At 40.7% G+C, this 26,053-nt stretch overlaps 1 protein-coding gene across 3 annotated transcripts in view; it reads left to right on the plus strand.

Annotated features, from left to right (window-relative positions):
- grb10b (growth factor receptor-bound protein 10b) overlaps positions 1–26,053 on the plus strand; it is a 72,895-nt gene that overhangs the window by 1,072 nt on the left and 45,770 nt on the right. For all 3 annotated transcript variants that reach the window (XM_004568048.5, XM_004568049.5, XM_004568050.6), the window contains exon 2: positions 22,699–22,813. In XM_004568048.5, coding sequence (XP_004568105.2) covers positions 22,763–22,813 — 51 coding nt within the window. In that variant the 5' untranslated portion in view covers positions 22,699–22,762. The remainder of the gene's footprint in view (positions 1–22,698; positions 22,814–26,053) is intronic.

Here is a 26,053-nt window from a genome sequence, read left to right on the forward strand (position 1 = left end):
CACCCCGTCTTTGAGCTTTACCCCAAATACTTTGAATGCACAAGGGGAGCCTGTCTGTTGAACACTTCAATCTGTATTGCACGCTGTCTTAAAGGCCGTTGGAGCACATATTAAGTCAACAGCCCAATATTTTGTCTGTTATACAATACTTTGAGAAACATGTTTGGTGATCACAATTTTAGCAGTGAAAGGATTAGTAAATGAGAGAGCCTGATCATTATCTAACTTTATGTGGAAAGGTCCTGACAAAGCAACTCTTCTTAGGTCCTCTAATCTGCCTTGTCATTTGGGCATTCGTCCAATCAATTTCTTTATTGGCTGCATGTGGTCTCTGCAGAAAGTTACATAACCGCCCAAATTTATGATTCTAGAGACTATTGATGTTGGCCTGTGTGTTTTGAATACAGATCAGTGTTCTCTCTGGGAATGTGGGGTGGGACCAGAGAGGGGCGCTTGGAGGCTGATGCATGACTGACTACTACCACTTTTTTTTCCTTTTTTTTTATTAAAGTACTTCTGTCTCGTCAAAATATGGACTATTTGCTTTTCTCTAAACTCAAACTTATCTGATGATCTTCAGTTTCCTTTCAGCCTCCTCTTGTTTAACTATTATTGTATAAAATTGGTCAGCATTAAAGTAGGAATTATATCTAGTTATTTTGAATACAACTACAACATTAAGTTAAATCCTTCCAAAAAAGGCTGCTGTCAGCCCACTAATCCAGTTGTTGATCTATTCACCAAGGTGTTTGTGCTTCACAGACTGATTGACCTAAATGAGGCAATCAGATGAAGGACACTTTTGCAGCCATTCCATTTACAAACAGGTGGCGATAACATATGGAGCAGAACCTGTCAGGTGTGTTGTTGCTGGTGGGGAAAAACCAGCAATATGAGGCTGGCTTCCCTAGAATGAGCTCTGGGATAGCTCATTAACTCAGAAAAGCAAGACTTCCTAATTGCATTTAGTTATTTGCTAAGTTGATTCTCAAGGAACTGGACTGTTAATAGAAACAAGGAAAAGGCACACATAAAAACAGCACAAAATTAAACATAAAACACCTGACGATCAATAACCAATGAACTTGTCTGATATATATATATATATATATTTTTTGTTTGTTTTCAACCCTGGTTCTGATATTAAAAAAGAGATTCCAAATCCACAGCATTTAAATTTGGTAGCATGTCTTCAAATTAAGATAAGATAACCTTTATTAGTCCCACACGTGGGAAATTTGTTTTGTCACAGCATACTTAATACTTACTTAATATACCATCTCAGAACAAATACAGGTAGAGGGCAGTGCTGCCAACTCCTGATATCTTACTTAAGTTGCCAGTTGGTGCACATGAAATTGGGAAGTGCTTCTTAAACAGAATCATTATTACAAACTCTTGCAACTTAAAGGATCCTCGTTCCTGCCACCAGAGAGCCAATCAACAGCAGGACCAAACAAAAACATAAGCCACATTCCAGGTTATGATGTTCACAACTGTATTATGATGGTATGTCTACTTATTGTAGTCAAGCTGTACTGTACCGTGCAAAAGCCCTGAGCCAACCCTCATTTATATTTGGTAGGGAAATGGGTGATTTATTGAAACATGTGCAAATATACACAGAAATGCATTATATAAGGCAAAAACAGTTAATACAATTCTCATGAACTTGAAAGTTGATGTTTGGCAACCTGTATTCATCATCATTACAGCTTGAATGAGGCCAATCCATGACTGGTGGTGCTGCTTTGTGGGGATTTCCTTTTCTTTTTCCTCTGTCTTGCTATGCTTTTAAATCTTAGCCTATTCCCCCTGTTTCCCTTCCGTAAGAATAGCTTTTTGACAGCAACCCATCTACTGAAACCATTTCTAATGAGGCTTTAGTGAATAGCCGATGTATCAACTGAAGCATCAGATGCATCTCTTAGGTTCTGTGTCAGGTCTTTGCTTAAAGACATGATTTTCAGATGGTGCTTATTAGGGCTGCCACGATTTGTCGACTAGTCACGATTACGTCGACTATCAAAATCGTCGACGACTGATTTAATAGTCGACGCGTCGTTTGAAACTTTGTACGATCACAAAAGACGCAGGAATAAGTGGCAGGATTTAAGAGTGTAATAACGGACTGAAACAGAAGATGGCAGCATTGCATGTACAAGGATGTCAGCTACCGTTAAACCCCAAAGAAGAAGAAGAAGCAGCTGTGTCCCAGAATTCATAGCGCGGCCCAGCGCAGTTTCCAACAATGGCGGCAGCTAGTTAGTTTTAATGTTACTCTTATTATTCTTTCTGGGTCACAAAATAAACGTTTAACATATTTTCAGGCGAGAATGTAGCTGTGTAAACCTCAAATATCTGCTCAGTTTATCAGGACACCACATATTTTCAAAAGCGCTCCGACGTTTTCGGAGACATCTGTTACCCACTAGCTCGTTAGCGAGCCGGGGGCTAGGCTCACTAGCGCCGTGAGAACACCAGACTCCCCGCAAATCGTTTTCAAACCCACCGCCGTCTTTCGCTACTCAGGTTAAATATATATGAGTCACTTAGATAACTTAAAATGTTATTGTTTGGCTTTTTTTTTTTTTTTTTTTTTTTTTTTTTTTAGTATTTTATTTGTTCCTGAGTAAATCAGTTTGTCTGAGATTAAAGTTATAGTTTTTACCAGAGGCGGAGCCAGACATTTGAAACACCCGGGGCTTAGCCCTAAAGGGTAGTATGCATGTGGGATTTTTTTTTTTTTTTTTTTTTTTTTTTTTTTGGGGGGGGGTGTTTAGAAATGACTGAAAGATTAATTGGCTCTGTTTTGAGTTTTGTTCAATAATGAATGACTTCATATAGGGAAAAATATATATCACATGTGCAGGACACCTTAAACTAGTTTTTTAATTAAGCAGCAAGGCAGAACAAAGTCGGGGGTGTATCAAGACACGAAGACTAAACCCCAATTCAACCAGACCCAGAACTGATCCGGAATTAAAACAGGACTACAAGAGTTCAAAATCAGGACTACTTAGGACTTAACAAAGACAGAACCAGAATCAGAACTAGATGATAGTAGCACTAAAAATCATCATAGACCTGCACTACACTTATTTTTTTAATTCTACCAAAGTCCACTATTTAGATTGAGAAAAGTTTATATAATTATTTAGCCTTGTTGTGCAAACAAGCCTGCATAACTTAATAAATATAGAATTTGAAAAATAACAAACCTAAAAAGAAACACTAGGTACGAGATACACGAGGACCTATGATACGGTGATACTTTTGGTAAACAACCATTTGACTAACATGTGTGTCTCACCTGCTCTTCTTCATCTCTGTTCTGTCCTCATTCTCCATCTCCCTCTCTGTTCCTCTCTCTCCCTCTTTGTGCTGACAATCATCAAATATACAGTTGAAACCACATATTTATGTACTCTTCAGATCAAAACACAAACACTTTTTTAATTGTAAGATCAAATCAAACTAAATGTTTATTTTTTTAGATTGATAAATATAAAAAACATATTTGTTAACTTTAAGGGTAAAGAGAGAAACTATCTGTATTTCTTAATTGCAAATGGCACCAAATTGTATTCAAACTTGAGCCACATTTATGGAGCTCCACAATTCTTTTCCTGGTGTTTTGGTTGACATCTCTTGATTTTCCCATTTCAAAGAAACAGGCTCTGTGTTTTGCCTTATATGCATCCACAGCTGTGCCACCAATTTACTCACATGGACTCTACTAACCTATCAGAAGCTTCTTCAGCTCAGAATGGAATCGTCTGGAGTTTCTTATTAATTAACAAACTTAGTGTACATGTACTCCTAAATTTGATCAAAGTGATAAAAAAACAGAAAGCTCCGTCTCTCTTTATTCTGACATTAAACTAATTCAAAAGATATTTCAATATTTATCTAACAAAAGTTTACTCTAAATTGATGTTGTACAGTAAAAAAATTTTCTCCCTAAAGTGTATGTAAATATCTGGTTACAAATGTGAATATCCTGCTGTGTACTGAAACCCCTCTTGTTTTGCATAGAAATATACTGAACACCATACAAAGCATAATATATAAAATAACATTTACCAGAGTTTTTTCTTTGAAAGAACCCTCTAATGTCCATTCTTATATTTCAGTACATAACTGAAACCGATTTAGTCGGGGAGGGTAAGAACTGAAAATATGAAATAAACACATGTAAGCTAAGACTCTTAAAAAAAATAGCATTTGTTCGCTTTTCATTTCGCCATTTGTTGATTCACTTGAAGAGCAAGTAACGTAATATGGGTCAAGTGATCAGTTTGATATCAATCTTTCGTGATTCACCGTCATATTTACATTATTTGTACGGTACGAATGATTTGCTTTGGTACCTGGTCAAACTTAAGCTCTCCTTAGTATAGCTGGCTCAGTTTCTCCAACAGTGCACTCACAGGCAGCAGCTGCCCCGCCCCCTCGCTCAGTCGCTTAGTGCCTGAGCTCGGATCATACCAATATCAGGGGGGATTCACACACAGTCGTAAATTCCCACAGTGTGCACTATGTGCTTCGAATATTGTGTGTACTTTTTCTTTTATACAGTTGTCAGCCAGGCATCTAACTATGAAAAATTACACTCCAAAAGACCCCGGGCTTCTGACAAAACAACCCGGGCTTAAGCCCAGTAAGCCACCCCCAGGCTCCGCCCCTGGTTTTTACACAGCTGAATAAACGTCAAGCAGACAGCTGATTATCAGAAGTGTGAGATGCTCCAGAATATACTCCAGTGTCCTGTTATATTTTAGATAGCAAGGAGTTTATTAAACTTCACCGAAACAATCTGCAAATTTCATTAAAATTGAATAAACTATCATCTTGTCTTTATTTTTAGTTAGCACAGACCTTAAACACTTAAAGCTGTAAGCTAATGATAGTTATATAAGAGCAGATGCTGCTGGTGCAATAAGCTGTAGTTTTACGTCTAATGGATGATGATCTGATTAGTCGACTAATCGCAAAAATAATCGGTGACTAGTCGACTATCAAAATAATCGTTTGTGGCAGCCCTAGTGCTTATCTGCTGTAGATAGTGTTGTATGTCTTCTTTTTTTTGTTTCGTCCCCCTCTTAAGGCTTGCCACTTCCTTCGGTCCTCTATCTCCAGTTTCCTCAAATTTTATAAATTTAGTCCAGCTCAGTTTGATCTATACAGGGCTAAATCACTGTATAACAACAGTTGCCTTAAAACCCTTTTGTTGTAACACCCTACAATGATACAGGCAAGACAGAGATGCCCCACCCACCCAAATGAGTAGGCACTTTGGTGGCAGTGGGAAGGAAAAACTCCCTTATAATAGGAGGAAACTTCCGTAGCAGGCTCAGGGAGGGGCAGCCTCTGCTACGACCGCTTGGGGGTGAGAGGAGGAAAATGTAAATGGTTAAGCCCAAGGGCTGGAATGAAATTGAGTGACAAAGCAGCTAATGCCCAAATAAAAACCTTGAATGATCTCTCAGAAGGCCTAGAGAACTATTACTCAAAACCAATTTAAAAATGAAATGAAGGTCAGCGCTCCTTTATAGCAAATTGTAACAACATCAGGGGTAGCTAAAGAGATTTACACAGAACTGTAGGTAAGTGAAGTTGTTTTTCTTGGTTTATTGTCTTTAATGGGAGTTCGCATGATATTTGGTGAGATGAGCTTGAGGAGTTGATCAATTTGCCACTCTGGGCTGAGCTGTTAATGATGCAAAATATTTAGCATGCAGTAAAACATGACCGATTTAAGCGGTGTTTCAGCACAAGCTATTTTATGTCCCCGTGACCACTGAAAGTTATTGCTCTTTCCCAGTTTAGATGGGATCTTGGTCTTGATGAAATCGCTGCCAAGTGGTGAGACTTGGTTCTCACACAACTTTGAAGTGGCCTTATCACGTGGCTGCCGCTACATATCGTTTCTATATCTCAGAGGTAAAGGTTTGTGATCATGGTATCGGTCAACAAGGTTAAGCAAAAACAAAAAAAACTGTCAGATTTCACGAACCTTGTCAGAGAGGTAGCGCATGAGTAAAAGAAGGACCCATTACATTTTGGTGCTGACTTCGGTCACTTTTTGAAAACAATGGAATAAAGGGCATTGACCTCGTTGGGAATGCTCTCTCTAAATGCCCTTCTAGTTTGATTATTTTGTGGTCAAATCACTGCGCACATGGCAACTGCCAGAGCTGCGGTTTCTTTCACCCCCTCCAGCACCAGTCCTGCTATTTCAAGTCAATGCTAAGTAAGCACAGGCATGATGGGGCATGAACTCTGTACAGCTACAGGCTGCCAAAACGCTGCTGACTGCACGTATTCCAAAGAATTTTACAATAAGTTATACTTCAATCCCACAAGGATTCAGGTTTGTGTATTTCATAAGAATCTACAATGAGTTTGGTTCTGTTGCACATACTTTTTTCTTTTTTTTATTTTTATTTTAAATATTGTCTGCTTTGCAGTAATAAATCCAATTATTTCAAAGCCAAGACTTGAGTCTCGTTTTAAACTCGAGGCGATGTGACATACGGTAGGTACGTATATGTATGCAGTGGGTATCTCTGTTACTGCTGCTTTTATAAATGCATAGTTTCACTTGCTGTCCAAGGGGAAAATTAGCAGAGATATCCTGTTAACTGGTATTGGTGGTGTAAGAGCTTGTGGTCGTGCTCTGAGCAGCATTCCATCAGGTCTTGCGTCAGCTAACAGTCATTCAGAACTGGTTGGTCTGGGCTTATACACTGTTAATACCCCCCCTCCCTGATGCCATGACACCATTAACCTAGGTCTGTTCAGGGACCACAGCATAGTTCATGTTATTCCACTGACTCCGGATCTAAAAGCAGAGCAACTTTACCCTTTGTGCCAAAATGTTCAGCTGAGCTGTCGGTGATTAAAAACTTGTGATGTTAGGGACAGCTTTTTGAGTTTCTGGACAAAGGTAAATTTAGACTCAGTTGCATAAACATGTATAATTTATTTCTTTTTTTGGACTGTGTATACTGTTAAAATTGTATACATTGGATTGAGTGTCCCCGACTGCTTACAGAATAATGAATGCCTTGGTATCTCAACTATAACTGCTGAGTAATCATGTATTGCTTTGTGAAAAGTAATTTCTAAGAACCTAAACCCTTGCCAGAGGAAAAACTTTGTGGTGTTATTCTTCCCCCCCACCTCCATACTGTAAATATGGACCTGTATAAACCTGATTCTCACCACTTTCCACTTGTGACCTGAGGAGATGCAGTGCTTGCTTGTCTAAGTACAGTGGATAGTTTCTCACTGTCTGGTGTTTGCCCAAATGTAGCTGAAAGCCTGTGCGAGTGGCAAGAATGTTTCCTTTATTCTACAGGTAACAAAACGCCTACCGGAGCCTGTGGTCGCTTGGGTGCAGGTAATGTGCTGTGGTTGCACGGTGATGATGAAATGACCCCTCTTATACATAGTTACAATATTTAGTTTTAGTTCTCACAGTGTAGCCCATTGTCTTTGTCTAGGTGCAACCTATCTCCTACTTTTACTTACCATCTTTATCAGTCTTACTATGTTAGATGGAATCTGCAAAGCAAAATTAGCTGTCTTCATGAACTGCGTGATTAATTTTTTATTTTTCCCCTAGAAACTATCCCCAGCAAGAACTCTTAACAGTATTTGTGGTGTTAGTTATATCTGTTCTGGACTAAATCGGTGTCTTAGTCTCTCTTGTATCTGAATGCCACACCATTGACTATGAACATGTTTATTTTTCTGTACATTACTAGATTTTCTGCCCCTTGGTTTGCCAGTATTATTTCTCAGTCTTAAAAGGGATTAGGACTTAATGTGGTGTACTTTGGTACTTATGAATAGGACTTATGTTAAGTCCTTGTTATGGTAATTGTTTTTCAGACAGCCAAGTTTGTTAGCATTCCTAAGACTAAGTAAGTAAAATAAGTCTTATTCCCCTAAAGTGGTCACGCAGAACTCAAGAGCCTTTCTGATTTGAGTTTTCATTACAAGGACAGTTTTAGTTGGGTTTGATGTTTTGTTTTTGTATGGAGGATGAGACTGTGTGACTCAGTTTTGGTATTTATCAGCTTTATGGTGTGGCATTTCTTTGCATGTTACAGCGCTGTACAGTTAACGGTGTTGGGTGCTCCCACCACCTAACGTGTTGTAAAGATGGTGTCATGAGAAGGCAAATACATCTAATGTAACCCCTTGGGGCCACCACTGCAACCAAGTTGAGTGCAAGCATCGTGGCTCCCAAGCCTGGTCCATTCATCTATGCCATTGCATAAGACCAGTTCTCCAAAGCAGCCAAGTGAAATCCTCATCCAATTAGGCACTGTCCACATTTCCAAAAGGCTTTTCTCTCCTAGACTGGTGCTATTCAGCCTACCCCGGCATGACATCAGGCCCTCTCTTATAGCCCCACTTTACGCTGCTGCTCACAAATAATGAAAGCTGCCAATTAATGACTAATCAAGATGTGCAACAAGCACATCCACTGAGGAGTGACTACCATCTGATCTGCTGATTAAAACAGAAGACAGAGATCCTCTGTTTAACTTTTTCTTTCCGTCTTTCAGCGTTGCATTGCTGTAAAAACCGCCAGCTCTGGCAACCTTACTAGAAAGGCTTAAACATTAATAATTTCAGGTATTGGCAAGTGTCAATAGTTATTTGTGGGTTTAATATCTTACAATACATGCAGTGAATTATATTTGTTTAATAATGTTCAAGATATAAAGAAATTACACAGATTTAAAGATAAACCTATGGAGCCTAAGGTATCGAGAGTAAATCTCCAGCTCACTCGATTTACATTATGGTGCTGTATGTGTCAAAGTGCTACACCCTTACCACTCACACTCTGGCATGTAATAGATTTCTGTAGGTTGCCCTGTCATAGGACGAATTGATAACATGCAGCTTTAAAAACTGAATATTATCACTTAAGGTGTCTGGCTTCTTTAAACATACAGAAAAATGACTGACCTTCCCTCCCTCAGGGTTGGGTTACGGTCATTCCCTTCAGTGGGTTCTCCACAAGTCCCTAGACATTAGTTGGAGCTGTTTCAATTCTTGAATTGAGACACTGTTTATGGTCTGGACTGAAGCACAGGGGCTGAGACTGAGAGAGGGTTTGGAGAAAGGGGCGGTAGCTGGTCTGTTACACTGCAGCATCGATTAACTGTGATAATCGGAATGGGTAAGCTTGCCATAGTTATTGTACCAGAGTCTGATCTGTTCAGATTTAGAAAGTTGTCAAACACCAACTTTGGGCTTCGTTATGTATTCCATGTCAAGAAGGGGCATTATAAGAATTCTTAAAAACACATTACCTGATATTTTTTTGGACACTTGGGAGCAGTAGAAACGAGCTGTAAATATGGAATTGTCATAATCACATCTGCTAACAGATCAATTGGCAACCATCTGGCAAATGCCAGTCGCAAAGGGAAAAATGTGTTTCTCAACTAGTTAGCGAGACTACCGTGGTTTGCAAGTCACTGACTTGTCTGCAAACACTCACCAGCTAGTCTCTAAGTGGTCATAAAACTGAAAGATGGCCACAAATCAGAAATGGAGACAGGTGCTTTCAAAGTAAAAGTTGTGCTTTTGAAACATGTTGGCTGCAGCAGTCAGGGACAAGTTACAGCAAACAACTGCTCAGCTGGTAGTTGGTGTTGATAGACAAATCAGCCACAGGCAAAGATTGCAAACTGCTAGTGACCAGCGCTATCAGCAGGAGGTTTTTGGTGCTGCAACTTCTTAAAGAATGATTTCAGAATCAGAATACTTTATTGATCCCTGGGGGAAATTATTTTTTGTTACAGTGCTCCATTTTAAACCAACATTAAGACAAGACAGACAATACGCTAACTAAGAATAGTACAATATATACACATACATACATACATACATACATACATACATACATAAGTCACTTATAAATAAATATTTGGAAAAGAAACATGTGTAGTTGTAGCAGCAAACAGTGTGTTAAGTGGATGCGTTGTACAGGGAGATGGCCACAGGCAGGAATGATTTCCTGTGTCGTTCAGTGGTGCTTTTCGGTAATCTCAGTCTCTCACTGAACGAGCTCCTGTGACTGACCAACATGTCATGGAGTGGGTGGGAGGTGTTATCCAACATTGTCTTTATCTTGGACAGCATCCGCCTCTCCGACACCACCTTGAGGGAGTCCAGCTCCATCCCCACAACATTGCTGGCCTTACGGATCAGTTTATTAAGTCTGTTGGCATCTGCGACCCTCAGCCTGCTCCCCCAGCATGCAACAGCATAGAGGATCGCACTGGCCACCACAGACTCATAGAAAATCCTCAGCATTTTCTGGCAGATGTTGAAGGACCTCAGTCGCCTCAAAAAATAGAGACGACTCTGGCCCTTCCTGTAAAGTGCTGTGGTGTTTTTAGCCCAGTCCAGTTTATTGTCAATGTGTACTCCAAGGTATTTATAGTCCTCCACAATGTCAACACTGACCCCCTGGATTGAAACAGTGGTCAAGTGTTTCCTGGTCTTCCTGAAGTCCACGATCAGTTCCTTGGTCTTTGCCACGTTGAGCTGCAGATGATTCTGCTCACACCACGTGACAAAGGAGTCGACCACAGCCCGGTACTCTGTCTCATCATCCCTGCTGATGCATCCAACCACCGCAGAGTCATCAGAAAACTTCTGAAGATGGCAGGTCTCTGTGCAGTGGCTGAAGTCTGTGGTGTAGAGGGTGAAGAGGAAGGGGGAGAGGACAGTCCCCTGTGGTGCCCCTGTGTTGCTAATCACCTTGTCAGACACACACTGTGGGAGACGTACATATTGTGGTCTTCCTGTCAGGTAATCAACAATCCAGGACACCAGAGAAGCATCCACCTGCATCGCTGCTAACTTATCACCCAGGAGGGTCGGCCTGATGGTGTTGAAAGCACTGGAAAAGTCAAAAAACATGACCCTCACAGTGCTCGCCGGCTGGTCCAGGTGGGTGTAGACACGATTGAGCAGGTAGATGATGGCGTCCTCTGTTCCGAGACGAGGCTGATAAGCGAACTGAAGGGGATCCAGATGTGGTCTTACTATGGGTCGCAGCTGGTCCAGGATGAGCCTTTCCAGGGTCTTCATGATGTGGGAGGTCAGTGCCACGGGCCTGTAATCCTGGGGGCCACTGGGACGAGGCGTCTTTGGTACAGGGACGAGGCATGATGTCTTCCACATCACCGGGACCCTCTGCAGACTCAGACTCAGCATAAACAGTTTATGAAAGACTCCACACAGCTGGGGGGCACAGGCCTTGAGGACAAGGGGACTCACTCCGTCTGGTCCAGCAGACTTGCCTGAGTGAAGTCTCCTCATTTGCATCTCAACCTGGTATTGAGTGAAGGTGATGGGTGGGGGAGGGGTGTCAGGAATCTCACAGGAGGCAACATGTGAAGAGAGAGGCTGGCACAGTGGTGTGGCTCTGGATTCCAGGCTGACTGCAGGTGAGGTTGTGGGGGTGGGAGCAGACACTGTGGTGTCGAATCTATTGAAAAACAGATTCAACTCATCGGCTCTATTCTCACCTCCCTCAGCTCCCCTGCTGTTGGTTGGCCTGAATCCAGTGATGGTCTTCATGCCCCTCCACACCTCTCTCATGCTGTTCTGCTGGAGTTTCCACTCCAGCTTCCTCCTGTAATTGTCCTTAGCCTCTCTGATCTTGTCCTTTAGTAACACCTGGACCTTCCTCACCTCCTCTTTGTTGCCCCCTCTGAAAGCCCTCTTCTTGTTGTTGAGGAGGGCTTTGATGTCCTTAGTCACCCACGGCTTGTTATTTGGGTAACAATGAACAGTCTGAGCTGGAACAATGGAGTCGGTGCAGAAAGTTATGTAGTCTGTGATACACTCAGTAAGCCCATTGATGTCCTCGGCGTGAGGCTCACAGAGTGTTTCCCAGTCGGTCACCTCGAAACAGCCCTGTAGTTCCGCTATTGCCTCCTCTGACCACCTCCTAACAGTCCTGGTGGTCACAGGTTCCCTCCTCACAATTGGCACATAGCGGGGGGTGAGGTGAATCAGGTTATGATCTGACCTACCAAGTGGGGGGAGGGAGGAGGAGCTGTATGCATCCTTGACGTTAGCATACAGTAAGTCTAAAGTTTTCTCTCCCCTGGTGGGACAGTCCACATATTGTTTGAATGTTGGTAGTGTATTGTCCAGTGATACATGGTTGAAGTCACCCGAGATCACAATAAAGGCACTCGGGTGCTGAGTCTGTAGCCGAGCTATGGCAGAGTGGATAGTGTCACATGCAGCTGTGGGGTTAGCAGAGGGGGGAACATAAACAGCCACCAAGATGACGTGAGAGAATTCCCTGGGTAAATAATACGGCCTGAGTCCAACAGCACACAGTTCAGTGTCCGGGCAACAAATCCTTTCTTTGATTGTTATGTTGGCAGGGTTACACCACCGGTTGTTAACTAAAACAGCAAGCCCACCTCCTTTACGCTTACCGCTAGCGATGCTGTCCCTGTCCGCCCGAACAGTGTGGAAGCCTTCCACGGAAGCATTCTCATCGGGAATGACCTGGTGCAGCCATGATTCGGTGAAACACATCAGGCTACACTCTCGGTATTCCCTCTGACTCCGTACCAGTGCTGAGAGCTCGTCGATTTTACTTGCCAACGATCGCACATTTCCCATCACGATAGACGGCAGACACGGTTTAAACCTCCTCCTCGCTTCGAGCCTCCGCTGTCTCACCGTCACCTTTTTTCTTCTCTTCTGTCCTTGACCTCTGCATCCCCGATGTGTTTTCCTCCAAATTTCAGCTGGTACTTCTGCGGGCACTTCTGCGGGCCTGGCCAGCGAGCCGGCCGGCATCAGGGCGATCAGCTGATCTCTGGAGTAAACAGTCCGTGCGTGTAGGAGATGTGCCGCGGTCCCGTTCCATGATAAAAGTAACAGTTCCACGGCCACCAGAAGAACAAAAACTCTCTCAATCCACATGATTGAGTAAGAGAGAGAAAACGGAGGAAAATACAAGTCAGGAAAAAAAAAGAATACGTAAGAAAAAAGAGCTAAACTAAGAGAAAAGCAGGAGCGACTGTAACAGGCTGCACGCTGGTTGGCGCATGCGCACATTTCAAATAGCGAATGGCAACAACAGTTGGGGAAAAGGAAAAATATATAAGTGGTGATTGTTATTGGGTTGCCAACCAGTCTTTGGTGATTCATGGATGGATGGATTTTCTTTCTTCCTTGGTGATTATTTGTTTGGCAGTTCTTTAGAGACCAAAACCAATCCATCTATTTTCTGCCACTTATCCTAGTTGTGTAGATTTTGAATCTCTATTACTGCAAAAAAAAAATAAAATTATTCATGTTTTTTCCAGCAAAAGTAACTTGGCAAGTACAGATTTGTGCAAACATAAATAATGTCTAAAGACTGTTCTTACAAAAAAAAAAAAACTTGGTCAGGACAGTCACAATCACACTTGTGACTATCTCATAAACATTACATCAGTCATTAGAGTCACTGCAGTGAATTCTTTTAACACCCATCTTTGAGCTATGACTTAACTTTAACTACACACCTCAAGACGGACACATAAGCCCCACCCAAAGTTCTCAGTAGGACAAAGATGGGCAATGCAGGCGCACATGTAACCAAGCAGCAGTTATTACAGCTGCGTCTAAGGAAGCGGCAGGGGCTGGCAATAACTGAACGTTCATGATTTAATTCCAGAATGCTTTTCTCCAAAGACTGTGTGAAGAAAAGCCATACATATTGGAATCGACTGGGTGGATGTGAAGATGCATTATAGAGTACGGTGTTTTCAGTATTCTTATTTTATCGATAAAATCGATTCATCGATAGCTGCAGCACTACTGCTAACTGCCCGCTTTGTGTGCCAACAAATGTTGTCATTTATAACTTCCTCCTTAAGCACCAACTGCCAGTTAATTTGCCATCTGCTCAAATGAGAAACATTTACCTAAACGGTGTTCTTTTTCAATTATTGCTACTCTTGAAGTCATCAGTTACCATCCAGTAAAACTGTTTATTCTGTGTCAATTCTCTTAAGTAATGTTTGCAGTAGTAAAAAGAACTGAAGGACTGGGTTACTCTTGCTTACAGGGGCTCGTGCAGACAACTGCAGGAGCCACTGACAAGTGGTTGTTTTTGTTATACTTTTTTTTTTTTTTTTTTTTTTCAGGTCCACTTGGAATCCACCTGAAACAATGCACATGTTCACCCTCTAATAAAATCTGTCCAAAGCAACTTGACCATTGCATACTAGCAGACTCAAAATATAATGGCGGTGTAACAAGTTACTTTTCTCTACCCCTCGGGTTAGAAGCGGACTCTTTCGTCAGGCTCTTGACACTTCCATTTGAAGATGTCGAGTGATGTCAAGCTTGTTCCACCTGCACTTTGTTGCGGTGACAGGACTTACATAAAACAAGAGCTGAGCATCTCATGTACATGGAAATCAAGGACGCGATCTTATGTTGTCTGCATCATAATCACAGGATTGACTGTCGAAGAATATAAAAGGGTGCTTCATTTTAATCTTACCTGGTTTGACTAGCATTGCATGAAGTGTGTTAATATATAAAATATATTAACGAGACATGAATTTTATTTGGAAATCTGTTCCTGTTGTGAGCACGTTCTCAAAACGCAACCTTTTTTCCAATAATCTTTAAATACTGACTTATTAAGCCGTCGAACATCTTTCCCATATTTTTCCCAGTGGGATGAGAGAGAATGAGTGAGGGAGAGATCAAAGGTGTTCAATGAGTGATCAGAATCCCTGCAGGAGAAACAGGTGAGCTTGGAAAAGGAGTCCTGTGCAGATGTTGACTCCAGGGCATTGGTCTGTTTTAAGAAAAAGCACAAGACCACCCCTTTAGGGGTTAAAAAAGTCACCTTTTGATGTTATGATACCTAACTAGGAAGCTTAAACACTGTGTAAGTGTGTATTGTAAATGATTGCACACTAGATGCACATTGATATTAAATCATATTACAGAGGACTGTATTGCCTGTGATTCCTCTGTCAACAGTGTGTGGAAAGAATGCTCTCTGCGTTCCAGAGATGACTGAGTAGAGTTGAACAGCCACCTGTTAAGCTGTGTCCAGTCTAATCAGCTGGAATTAGGCTGACTGCGGTGAACATATTTTACAATTGTATACACAATAAGAGGTGTGTGTGTGTGTGTGTCCCCAATAACGAAAGAGGTATAAAGTGATATACTATGGTAAAGTATTGAGTGTGTCACAGATCCTAGCAGGAAGCTATGCTGTGACTGGATTGGTAAACTAATCACTAACTAACATGCTGACACAAAGTAGGAAATACAAACTGAACAGACAGGTTGGCAGTTAATACAGAAAAACTAGAGCAAAGGGCATGAAGTTTATTTTTAAAGTAACTACTCAGAATCTTGTTTCCAAGAAAGGTTGTGGTATTATGTAAGACGGGGTAGGCAACCTTTCTGATGAGTGCCATCTAAAATTTCCTCAAAGTCAGTGTGCCATATGATTGCATTAGCAATAAATTTCATAACGCTCTATATTAACAGTTACACACTATATAGAACCACTTTATAGAATTATATTTGTTTGCAGATGTTGGCAGCTATCAGCGAATAGTTATCAGCTATTTTGAAACCCCAAAAAAGACACTTTTTATCCATAACAAGAACTCCATAACACCAGATGAACTAAAACAGAAAAGGCAAATGCTATTTATGGTCTCCTCACAACAATAAGAAAAATAAACTGGGCCAATATGGCATGTTTGTTAATACAGAGATACAGAGTTAATGTGATCTTAGATTAATTCACTGCGTGTCGTGCCCAGGGCTGAACTGGGACAAAAAGAAAAACGGCCCGGGTATTTTGACTAGAGACCGGCCCACCAGGTATTATAGGAAAAGCCATAAAGCCTTTGAATGAAAACAAATGCTGTTGTGACAGTGATATACAGTCTTGTTGGTATATGTATGATTTCTATACATTTTACATCAGATAAAAACTTTGGTTGTAAGATTCAGACAATTATTTAATAAAAACTAGACATTTTAAATGAGAATAAGAAAGAAAAGTATTTCCTTGTGCCCCCCTTTCCCTTTTAATGTCCTACCTGGCCCCCTGGCAAAACTTTGCTAGACCCGCCCCTGCACAGTTACCAGCTGTCAGCTACTTAGAAAAGGATCCTGGTGTTATTTGTCTCTCAGAAACAGTTCATAACTTCCCTTCAACTCATTCATGTCACCTAAAAGGTAAACCTGTTTCTCCATCACAGCTCTGATGATTCAGTAAGGACATCTCCTGGTTTCATCTTCATGTTTCCCATTCACCAGATAACCAAACCGATATCATGACCAGCAGCTTTTACAGCTGTGGCTCCAGCAAACATCAGCTGATACTAGAAATTAATATTAAATAAATTCTAAAAACAGCTGATCAAGCTTAAATGTGCTGCTGTTGTTTAGCGCGACATCCGCTGGTTTCCTCTTTCTGGCGCAAAGTGGGCGATAAACAAACAAGAGAGAAAAGCCGATCAGCTGATCATTGATCAGTTTCATGAGAGGGAGGGGGAGAGAATGAGAGAAGAGGCAGCTGGCAGCGTAAAGACACAGAATAACTCCAGCTCTGTGTCTTTTTCATTCTAGCTGAAGTCCGGGACAAACTGTTCCTTCTCAGCTCAACACAAAACGCGTAATATTTTCTCTCAATACGGGACGATTCAGTTTTTTACGGGACGGTTGGCAACTCTACTAACTAACCTTATGAATAAAATAGAGTTCACTATCAGTAACATCATAGCACCCACCAAACAACTGAACAACGGAGTTATTTTTACACATCTGCCAGCATTTGGCCAATGCACCACCTTTCATTGTTTACCGTTACAAAAAAAAAACAACAACAAAAAAACATCGGCTCATAAAAACGAAAAATCACCATTGACCCACCGGGAAAATGCCCAATGGCCAGTCCAGCTGTGGTTGTGCCATCAGTTAACCCTTGGCGTGCCAGCCGTGGAACGCGTGCCCCGGGGATGCCGACCCCTGATGTAAGATGTAAATTAGAAAGAGAATGCAATGATTTTCAAATCATTTTAAACTACTCCGTAAACTTTTGCCATGTCTACTTTTGACCTGAGTGCTGGTAACAAGCCGGATGGTAGAGAACACAGCATCCATGATTTCCCAAAAGAATAGGCAACCAAAGCAGTTTAACACCTAAGCACAAGGAAAAAGGGGAGAAACTATAGTAAACCAAGTGTAATAATAGCAGCCTGACATGAGACTTTTTTTTTTTTTTTTAAGGTTTTGCCACAAAGCACTATTTGTGTAATTTCCACTGAGTTCTTGCAACTTGTTTGGGGTGGGTTAAATGCTATCTTAGAAAAGTCCTGCATGATGGAAATGTTGCAGTGGGACACTGCCCTCAAATCAGTAGACTATATATGCATGGTTTGCTTTCATATAACATTTTTAAAACTTCAGTAACAATAAATAATAAAACCATGCAGTGAATGTGTAGTTTTGTTGTTATGGTGATATACACAAAACTGGAACTTCCTGTTTGCTGTGGTGGGCTGGGCATTTTCTAGTTGGCTTCTACTAAGTAAAAATCACAGAAACTCTAACAAAACCCTATATTTAGAAAACACTCAGCACCAATGTGGACTTGGTGGGATTTTTCTCTTAATGAGCTGGGACACGGTATTACACAACATTGCACTGGACCAATAAGCCATTACTCAGTTAGAGCTAAGGCAATTATTCAGTTAGGGCTTTACTTCCCTCGAAAGTTCATTTGATGTATTTGTAGGAGGATGTTGTTTAAATAGCACACTTTGGCCTTTTATATTATACAGCAGCTTACACAGTACTTGATGCACAGTGTTTACATATAGCTGTGCAGTTACACTTAGGGAAGTTGTGAAAAGAATAGATTTTTGAACAAATAGAAGTTCTGCATGCTTAATTGGTCTAGTGGTTAATGTGCTGATATGTGCGTATACCTCAAGGGTCCAGCTTTAATATCCCAAGGTGATAAGCCCTGCAGTGATGCCAAAGGTAAGGTCAGAAACCTTGGCTAATTGAAGTCTCATGTAATCAGCAGAAACATTTCCCTGAGTTCTCCTGTATTATATGGTGGCGAGTCGGGGGATGACTTCACTGGCCCACTGATGGATGTTAAGAAAAGTACAGGCCGAGTCTGCAAATAACAAACGGGTCGTATAGCATGTGCAAGCTGTTATCACAATATAGTAGTCAGACTGCAGACTACTATATTGTGATCAAAAAGAGGAATGAACATTTTAATTATCATAATTAATAATCCTATCATATAGGATACAAAGATAGCATTTCCCCAAACAAGTTGCAAGAACTCGCAGTGCAAATTACACAAATAGTGCTTAGTGACCCTTTTCAAAAAATAAGTCTCATGTCAGACCGCTATTCTTACACTTGGTTTACTATAGTTTCTCCCCTTTTTCCTTGTGATTTTTTTTTTTCCTTGTGCTTAGGTGTTACTATAGTAAACCAGGTGTTTTGCTTTTTTGTTTGTTTGTTTGCTTGCTTGCTTGTTTTTGTTTTGCTGGTCTCACAAAGGAAAAATTTATGATTTACAGTTAGCATTGTGACACTGTTACATTTTGAACTCTATCATTGAACAACCTACTGTCATGCAAGTTTAAACAAAACCACCTTAATTAAACCAGATGCCGTACTCTCAGTGCCACTGCACCCCAAAGTCTCCCATTCTGCTATGACGATAATTGTACTGTCAAGGTCATGGATGGTTAGGTTTCAGTACACTGTTCAAGTGGAAGGAATTGAATCAAAGGGCTCTGAAGGGGTCTAATCCCTGCACTGGAATGGCTTTGATTGTGTCAGGGCACAATAAAGAATAGGTACATGTATGTTTGGTCAATAGATCAGTCACTGAGAGTAGCTATGGCATGTATGAGCTCCTTGAACTTTTTTAAAATGCTAAATCAAGCACCTGGACTTTTTCTCATGTTTTATCACGCACAGTTGAAACTAACCTTCCAGCACACACCTGTAATGTTGGCTGAGTGTATCTTTTGTTTTTGTGGTATTGACTGTTTTGCATATAACCCTGACAAAAATTTCCAGTGATGCCCAACTATTTGTTTGGCATCCAGAAGCACAATTAGTTGAAGCTTACTTGTTTCCCTTGCTTAACCTCCTGATTTCTGGAAGGGGAAAAAAAACCCAATAACCCAGCCTAGAGTTTGGCCACGAATAGTAGGTTCGTGGCGCTTAGTGAGGGGTGGCTTGGAGCGTTTAGGCTGATGTAAATTAGTTTTTGTTTTTGTTGTCAACGGTGTGTCTGTAAATGATGAGTAGATGAAAAGTTGTGCTTGTTGGCCAGCCAGCTAGGCCCCACACATGGATTGAAAGGGTTAACGCTCATACTCGCACAGATGCCACGCACATTACAAGCGAGCCCTTTCATTGGTCCTAGTGAACACGGTGCCAAACTCTTTGTTTAGACTGCATTCATAGTTTGGTCGGTATTTGCAAGTCCAGTTTTGGAGGTTTTATTTTAGGGCTTCAAGGGGGGGAAAAAAAAAAACCCCGTGGAAATCGACAACTTTATCTTTTCAGTGGGCACAGTGTCAGGATAACATCTTAAAAGTGTAATAAGTAATGTGTCTGCATCAAAAGCAAGAGCGTACAAGTGCAATGTGTTTGCTGCTGCTTGCTTGATTCTCCTTTTCCAGGAAGCTTTGCACTTTAGCAATATGTGTGCTTAACAGTCAACTCTGCTGGAGCTGGGAGAGGACATATCGCCGTATACAAATCGGATTTCATGGGACTCTGAAGTTGTTGAGGTCTTTCCAAACATGACTTGATTCTTAAAAGTACACACCTACACACAAGTATTTGCAGTATACTGGACGCAAACATCCACACATACCGTCGTGTGCACATGTACATGCTGAAACAAACACTGTTTGGCAGAAACGCACACATACAAACACTGCTCCACCGCAAGGGCAGCTGGCTCACGACCGCTAATGCAAGCATGAGATAATATTAGCAATCTATAAAATGCCAGGTCCTATTTTTATAATGTGAACTGGGGGTCACGAACTGCTGCATAAAAGACCATCACAGTTATGAGCCTGAGCTGCTCGACTCCAAATATACCCCAGGGTATAACTTCAGACCTGGATATGTGCCTGTAGGGTATTTTTGGGTCAGTGTTTACAGGTGTTTGTTCACTGGCAGCAATGCCAGGAGGTTAGTAGGATACCCACTTTAAGAAGTTCAAATACACTGGAGTTCATGTTGTTGAAATTATGGTTATTTTGACCAAGGATAGCCGGGAGGCAGGGTCTTGGAGCAGGAGCACTTATTTTTAGTAGAGATGGCACGATACCACTTTTTTATGTCCGATACCGATATCATAAATTTGGATATCTGCCGATACCGATATGAATCCGATAGTGTTTTTTTTAATCAACAAAAGTGTTTTTAAAATATCTTGCTGCATTTTGCAAGTCTGCAAGTTCATACTCAAGTTTAAAACAACAACTACACTAAAGCTATTCTGTTATACCTGTATGCAAAAAAAAAATATTTCATAGTTCAGCAATACTGATCAATCTAATAAACTTAAACCTACACCATCCTCCCTATTCTGGTATTTTAAAGAGTACTTAGCATAAATATTAAGCAACCTAACTAATAGGGTTCCAACTCCCAGCAACAACAAAAATAAAAAAAATAAAAAATAGGGAACCACCCCTCACGCTCCACCTCATGATGCTTAATCGACGTAATCAACCTTAATTTGATGCAGTGTGAAAAAAAAAAAATGCACAGAAATCAATTATTTTTCAAGAAATATTAAATAGATTCAACATCTTTCTTCAACAAAATTGCAGACTGCACAGATGGTACCTTCCCAAAGGAAAAAGTACTATAGCTTACTAGGGTATATATATTAGACTTAATAGTCACTATATACAGTAATTGACTTCTATTCCTTTTACATCAAATTAAAACTTTGGGTGTCAGATAATTATTTATTAAAAGCTTGACATTTTAAATGAGAATAAGAAAGAAAAGTATGTCTTTGTGCCCTCTTTTCCCTGTTAATGCCCTATCGGCCCCCCCTGGCTAAACTTTGCTAGATCCGCCCCTGCACAGTTACCAGCCGTCGGCTACGTAGAAAAAGATCCTCGAGTAGAAAGTAATAATAAATAAATTCTAACAACAGCTTATCAAGCTTAAACGTGCTGCTGTTGTTCAGCCGCTGGTTCCTCTTTCTGGTGCAACGTGGGCCAAAAGCAAACAAGAGAGACGGACTCGCGACAGAAAAGCCGATCAGCTGATCGTTAAGCAGTTTCACGATTGAAGTAGCAGCAAGAAGAGGCAGTCGCTCCATATATCGCTCCTTAAGCTTAACGCAGGAATGCTTTACAAACATTCAGAGATGGACTTACACACTTGCTTTACTTCTCTCGGGGATAACTTTGTCGGAGATGAAATGCTGGGTTGCTAGCGAAGCTCCAAATGCTATCCAGACCACCGACAGGTCCCGCATGCCACAGCCGCTCTATCACGTGATGCATACTGCTCCGACGTGCTAACGTTCTGAGGTGAGTTACGGCGTGTTGCAAGTTTTGTGAGGTGCTTTCCTGATATTTAATGGATCGGATTACATTTTTTATTTTTCTCCGATATCCGATCCAGTAATTTAGGTCAGTATCGGACCGATACCGATACGTAATATCGGATCGGTCCATCTCTAATTTTTAGTACCGTAAAGTGCCACATCTATTGCAGTAAATTCAGTTATTTTATCAAAGACCACACCTCAGATTGTGCAGTGGTTTTATTTGTCTAAAACTGACTTATGACTTATGGCCTGTCACTTCAGATCCACCTTGGTGAACTAAATCTAGAAGGCAGGAAGGCAAGTGCAGGACTCGTAATGAGGGGGGAAGCGAATTGTAGAATTTTCATGTTTTGTAAGAGGGTGCAAAAGATCTACAGTAAAGCTGAAGTTGCCGCAGGGATGCGATGCTCTTGGTAGTGGGGTTTTCATTTGGCTGTATTATGTGAATAAAGCAAAAGTTTGTTTTGGCTTACTGAATGCACTTTTATGGTGGAGTAAACTAACGCCGCAGTTTCAAGTAGCCTTTGTTCTCCTGTAAACCAGCTTAACCCTCTGTAGGGTTAAGCTGGTTTTAAATATGAAAACCTGGTAGTGTGAGGATTTTTTTTTTTTTTTTTTTTTTTTTTTTTTTTTTAACTTTGATTTGTACACACAGCTAACCTTTAACTGCCCACCTTTCAAAAATGTATTAAAAGTAGCTTTTTTTTTTTTTTTCTTCACCCTTATTTTCCAGCTTCGAAGTCACTTTCAAGCAACATTCATTGGTACATGAGTGAATTCTGAAACAAGTGCTGATGTCTCTCTAAACCAACCATTATATCTTCTGTGTTGTTGTTGACGTTGTGTAGTCTATGTGGGTTAAGTACTACTCTGTGCTATATCTGTCTTCTTCAGACTTCATCTTCCATTCCTTGTGTCATCCGCCTCTCCTTCCTTCATCCGTCCTCTCGTGGACGCTCTTATCTTTTCCCTGCTTCCTTTGTACTTTTCCACTAAGCTCCATTTGTGTTCTTTCTCCACAGGTGTCGCTCTGAGCACCTAATATCAAAACCAATTGCAAAAAAAAATATCTGAGAAACGTAAGCCATGGCTGTGGCCGGATGTCCGGATTATTTCCTGCATCATCCCAATTATCAGGTAAATGGAAATATTTCATTTGAGATATTCATTTTTTTTTTTTTTTTTTTTTTTTTTTTTTTTTTTTTGGGAAAAGGGCAAAAATGTTCTTTTATCCTCCCTGATCAAAGACCGAGTCAGTAACTTGTCGTGGCATGGTTGCATCATTCTACTAAGATGAATCCACAAAGAGCAGCAGCTGGCTGGACCTCTGAGGCTCCAAAAAGATACTAAAGTAAACTAAATTGTTAAATTAATTCATGATTTCTCTTAAAATCCTTAACTTTGGCTGACTTTGGAGTCAGATTTGTCTCCTTACACCTGGTCTTTGCACAACAAGTGATGTCACAGCTACTAATATGAACTGTGCTTTGGTGTCATGAGTGTGCGATTATCGATTGTGTAGATGTGGAATATTAGAGCGCAGAGACTCTGTGCTTTCTCTGCTTCCTGTTTGTTTTAACTCTTCTACTCCCATGTTAGTGCTGATGCCAGGGATTTTCCTGAATGGTGATGCCCGTAATTCAGGAGAAGATTGCATTGGTGACATCACAGTTGGCCCAAACGGTGTGATGGTTATGAATAAAACTTCACTCTACAAACTGCACATGACCAAATTCCATCACTCAGTATCCCCTCAGCTGTCCCAGCTGCTGAGGTTTAGATATGGATTTATGTCTTTTGGTCAAGTTGTCCCTGATCTTATTGTCTTTTTCTGTTTAATTCAAATTTCCACAGACATTGATTTACAAGCGAATGCCATCATTTGTTGCAGAGGAACAAGAACAAACTTGACTTTTTGACCTTGCTGTTAGATTTAGCAGAATCATCACATCACCCTCAGTGGAGCAAAGGGCTTCCAAGCATTCAGAGCAGGCCAGTCCGGCTGTGCGATACAGTTCAGTCTGCTAGTCTGTGTCGATTCATTTATTTTGGCACAGTTTTCAAATTTCTTTTATGTACATGTGCTCACATACTTGTATATGTAGTAGGTTTGTGTCAGTGGTTCTACTACAATATACAGCAATTTCTAGCAGCTGTATATTGTATCTGCTGGTCTTATTTTTAATAACAAGTTATTGAAAAAGCTGCCAGAAAGTGAAAAGGCACAGTGAATTTAAAAAATAACAAACAAAAAACCATGGTGCCCAAAGATGGCAGTGTAAATATGTGTAGGCTAATAATTTTCCTGCATCTGGCCCTGCATTAATATTTTTCTTGTTTTAGATTATTCAGCACTAATTAAAGACAGACTGGAGGCTGTTTCAGAATGAAATGAGACATCATTTAGCTCTTATTTCTTTGCCAATGGATTGGGCGGGTCCTGTTAGAGCTGTAGTATATGGATGTTAATGTACACACACACACACACACACACACACACACACACACACACACACACACACACACACACACACACACACACACAGCAGTACTCGCTCACTCGGCTGTTTGGAAACCATTCACCTATAACAGATGTACCTTGACTCACTGGATGAGAAAACCCATTCACTGTGAAATTCCAGGGTTGTGGAAGATTTTCCCTGATAAAACTGAAGCAGCAGTACCAAACCGATTCAGCTAAAGATAACATTCATTCTATACTCCAGGGATTATATCACCACTTTAATCTTGTTTCAGATGTAATCTTGATAATCTTGACTGCTGGCTAAATGATCTATATGTGCAGAACTAGGCACATCTGATGAAGTAAAGGACGCTTGCTAGGAAGCTACACTATGCCCTACCAAGTCAAAGTCTGTATAAATGTCAGTGTATGCGGTTTTATGTAACTATGGAGAGTACAAGGAGAGTTCCTTGTGACACAAGGACTAAAACACTAAAATGCCATCTAAAGAGATCTCCACATGCCAGTGAACAATACTGTCACGAAATGTTCACTGAATAAACATGCACCAACCCCAGGACGCTAATATTAATGCTAGTGATAACAAGAGTTACCTGAGCATTTGCATGTCATTTGGGCTTAACATCAGCAGTTCGGAGTTTCTAAAGACTGTCCTTGTTTATGCAGTGTGAAGATGTGCATCTTTTCACTTTTCCAGTTTACTGTCAGTGCATGAACATTAAGACCAGCAGTATGCTACACGTGAGGGCAAAACTAGAGTTTGTTCATTTTTAACAACTTTTGTAGTTTCTTTAAGCAGTCATAAGGATCTGTAAAGGATATTCAAGGCTCTTCTTTTCTTTATAAGCACAAAACCTGAAATGGTTTACTACTATAACATTTCCAGACTAAAAAGTGGTGATTAAAGCCCTCAGTCTTGTAATGTTATGCAAATGTCTGTCATGGCCCAGCTCTGCCATGGCTCATTTGATTTTAACTACAGCTACAGCTACGTTTCCACAGTATAAACAAATTAATCAACAAAGCTTTGTAGCAGACATTAGTGTGACCTCCTGATCTCATTCTAGTTAGTTATGTAATAAGAGATTTCCACTTGCTGCCTAGTGTTCATGTACTGTATGTTGCAACAAGCCTATTAGCGTTGTTTTTTTTCCCCAGTAGGTCAGTCTGAAATAAGACTAGGACCCTTTTAGCATTAGTGATCTTATATTTAAAGAATTTTTGTTCTCATTAAAACGGTAATAGAAAGTGCAATTTTTATCCTGTGATACTTAAAAGCTTCAGCCTCTCTAATGTCTGCAGACTGCAGTCAAGCGTGTAGTGTCCACTGTGCAGAGGACAAGTGGACAGTTTTGCAGTAAGGATCCTAAATGAGCACAGTTGGTGCTTATGTAATTACTGTGTGCACTGAAAAGTTAAAAATTTTGAATTGAACGTACTGGGGAAAAAGGATGTTGAAGATGGAGCTGCCAGGCAGGAGGAAAAAACCTCCCCTCACTTGTGAGCAGTGTTGGGTAAGTTACTTTAAAATAGTAACTTAGTTACATTACTAGTTACTTCTCTCAAAAGTAACTCAGTTACTTCAAGTTACTCATTACTTTCAAAGTAACTAGTTACTAGGGAAAGTAACTTTGGTTTTACTCAGAATTCTCTTGTTAATGTGTTGCTTCCATAACTTTGCCAGTCTTCTAGCTTGCTTACTTGCCACAAGTGCACTGTGCCACCTACCAATAGAAAGGAAAAGATAATGTGCATATTTCCACGAGAGAAATCCCACGCCTGGACCGTCATTGACTGCTGCCATGATTCTAGCCTACGTCACAGAGTCATGTGCGCCTTTTACATCCAACACAAAAACTGCAGTCGTGGTGCTTTCGATTGTACTCAGAACT

This window comes from Maylandia zebra, linkage group LG11 (assembly GCF_041146795.1).
Source record: "Maylandia zebra isolate NMK-2024a linkage group LG11, Mzebra_GT3a, whole genome shotgun sequence".
Classification (NCBI taxonomy): Eukaryota; Metazoa; Chordata; class Actinopteri; order Cichliformes; family Cichlidae; genus Maylandia; species Maylandia zebra.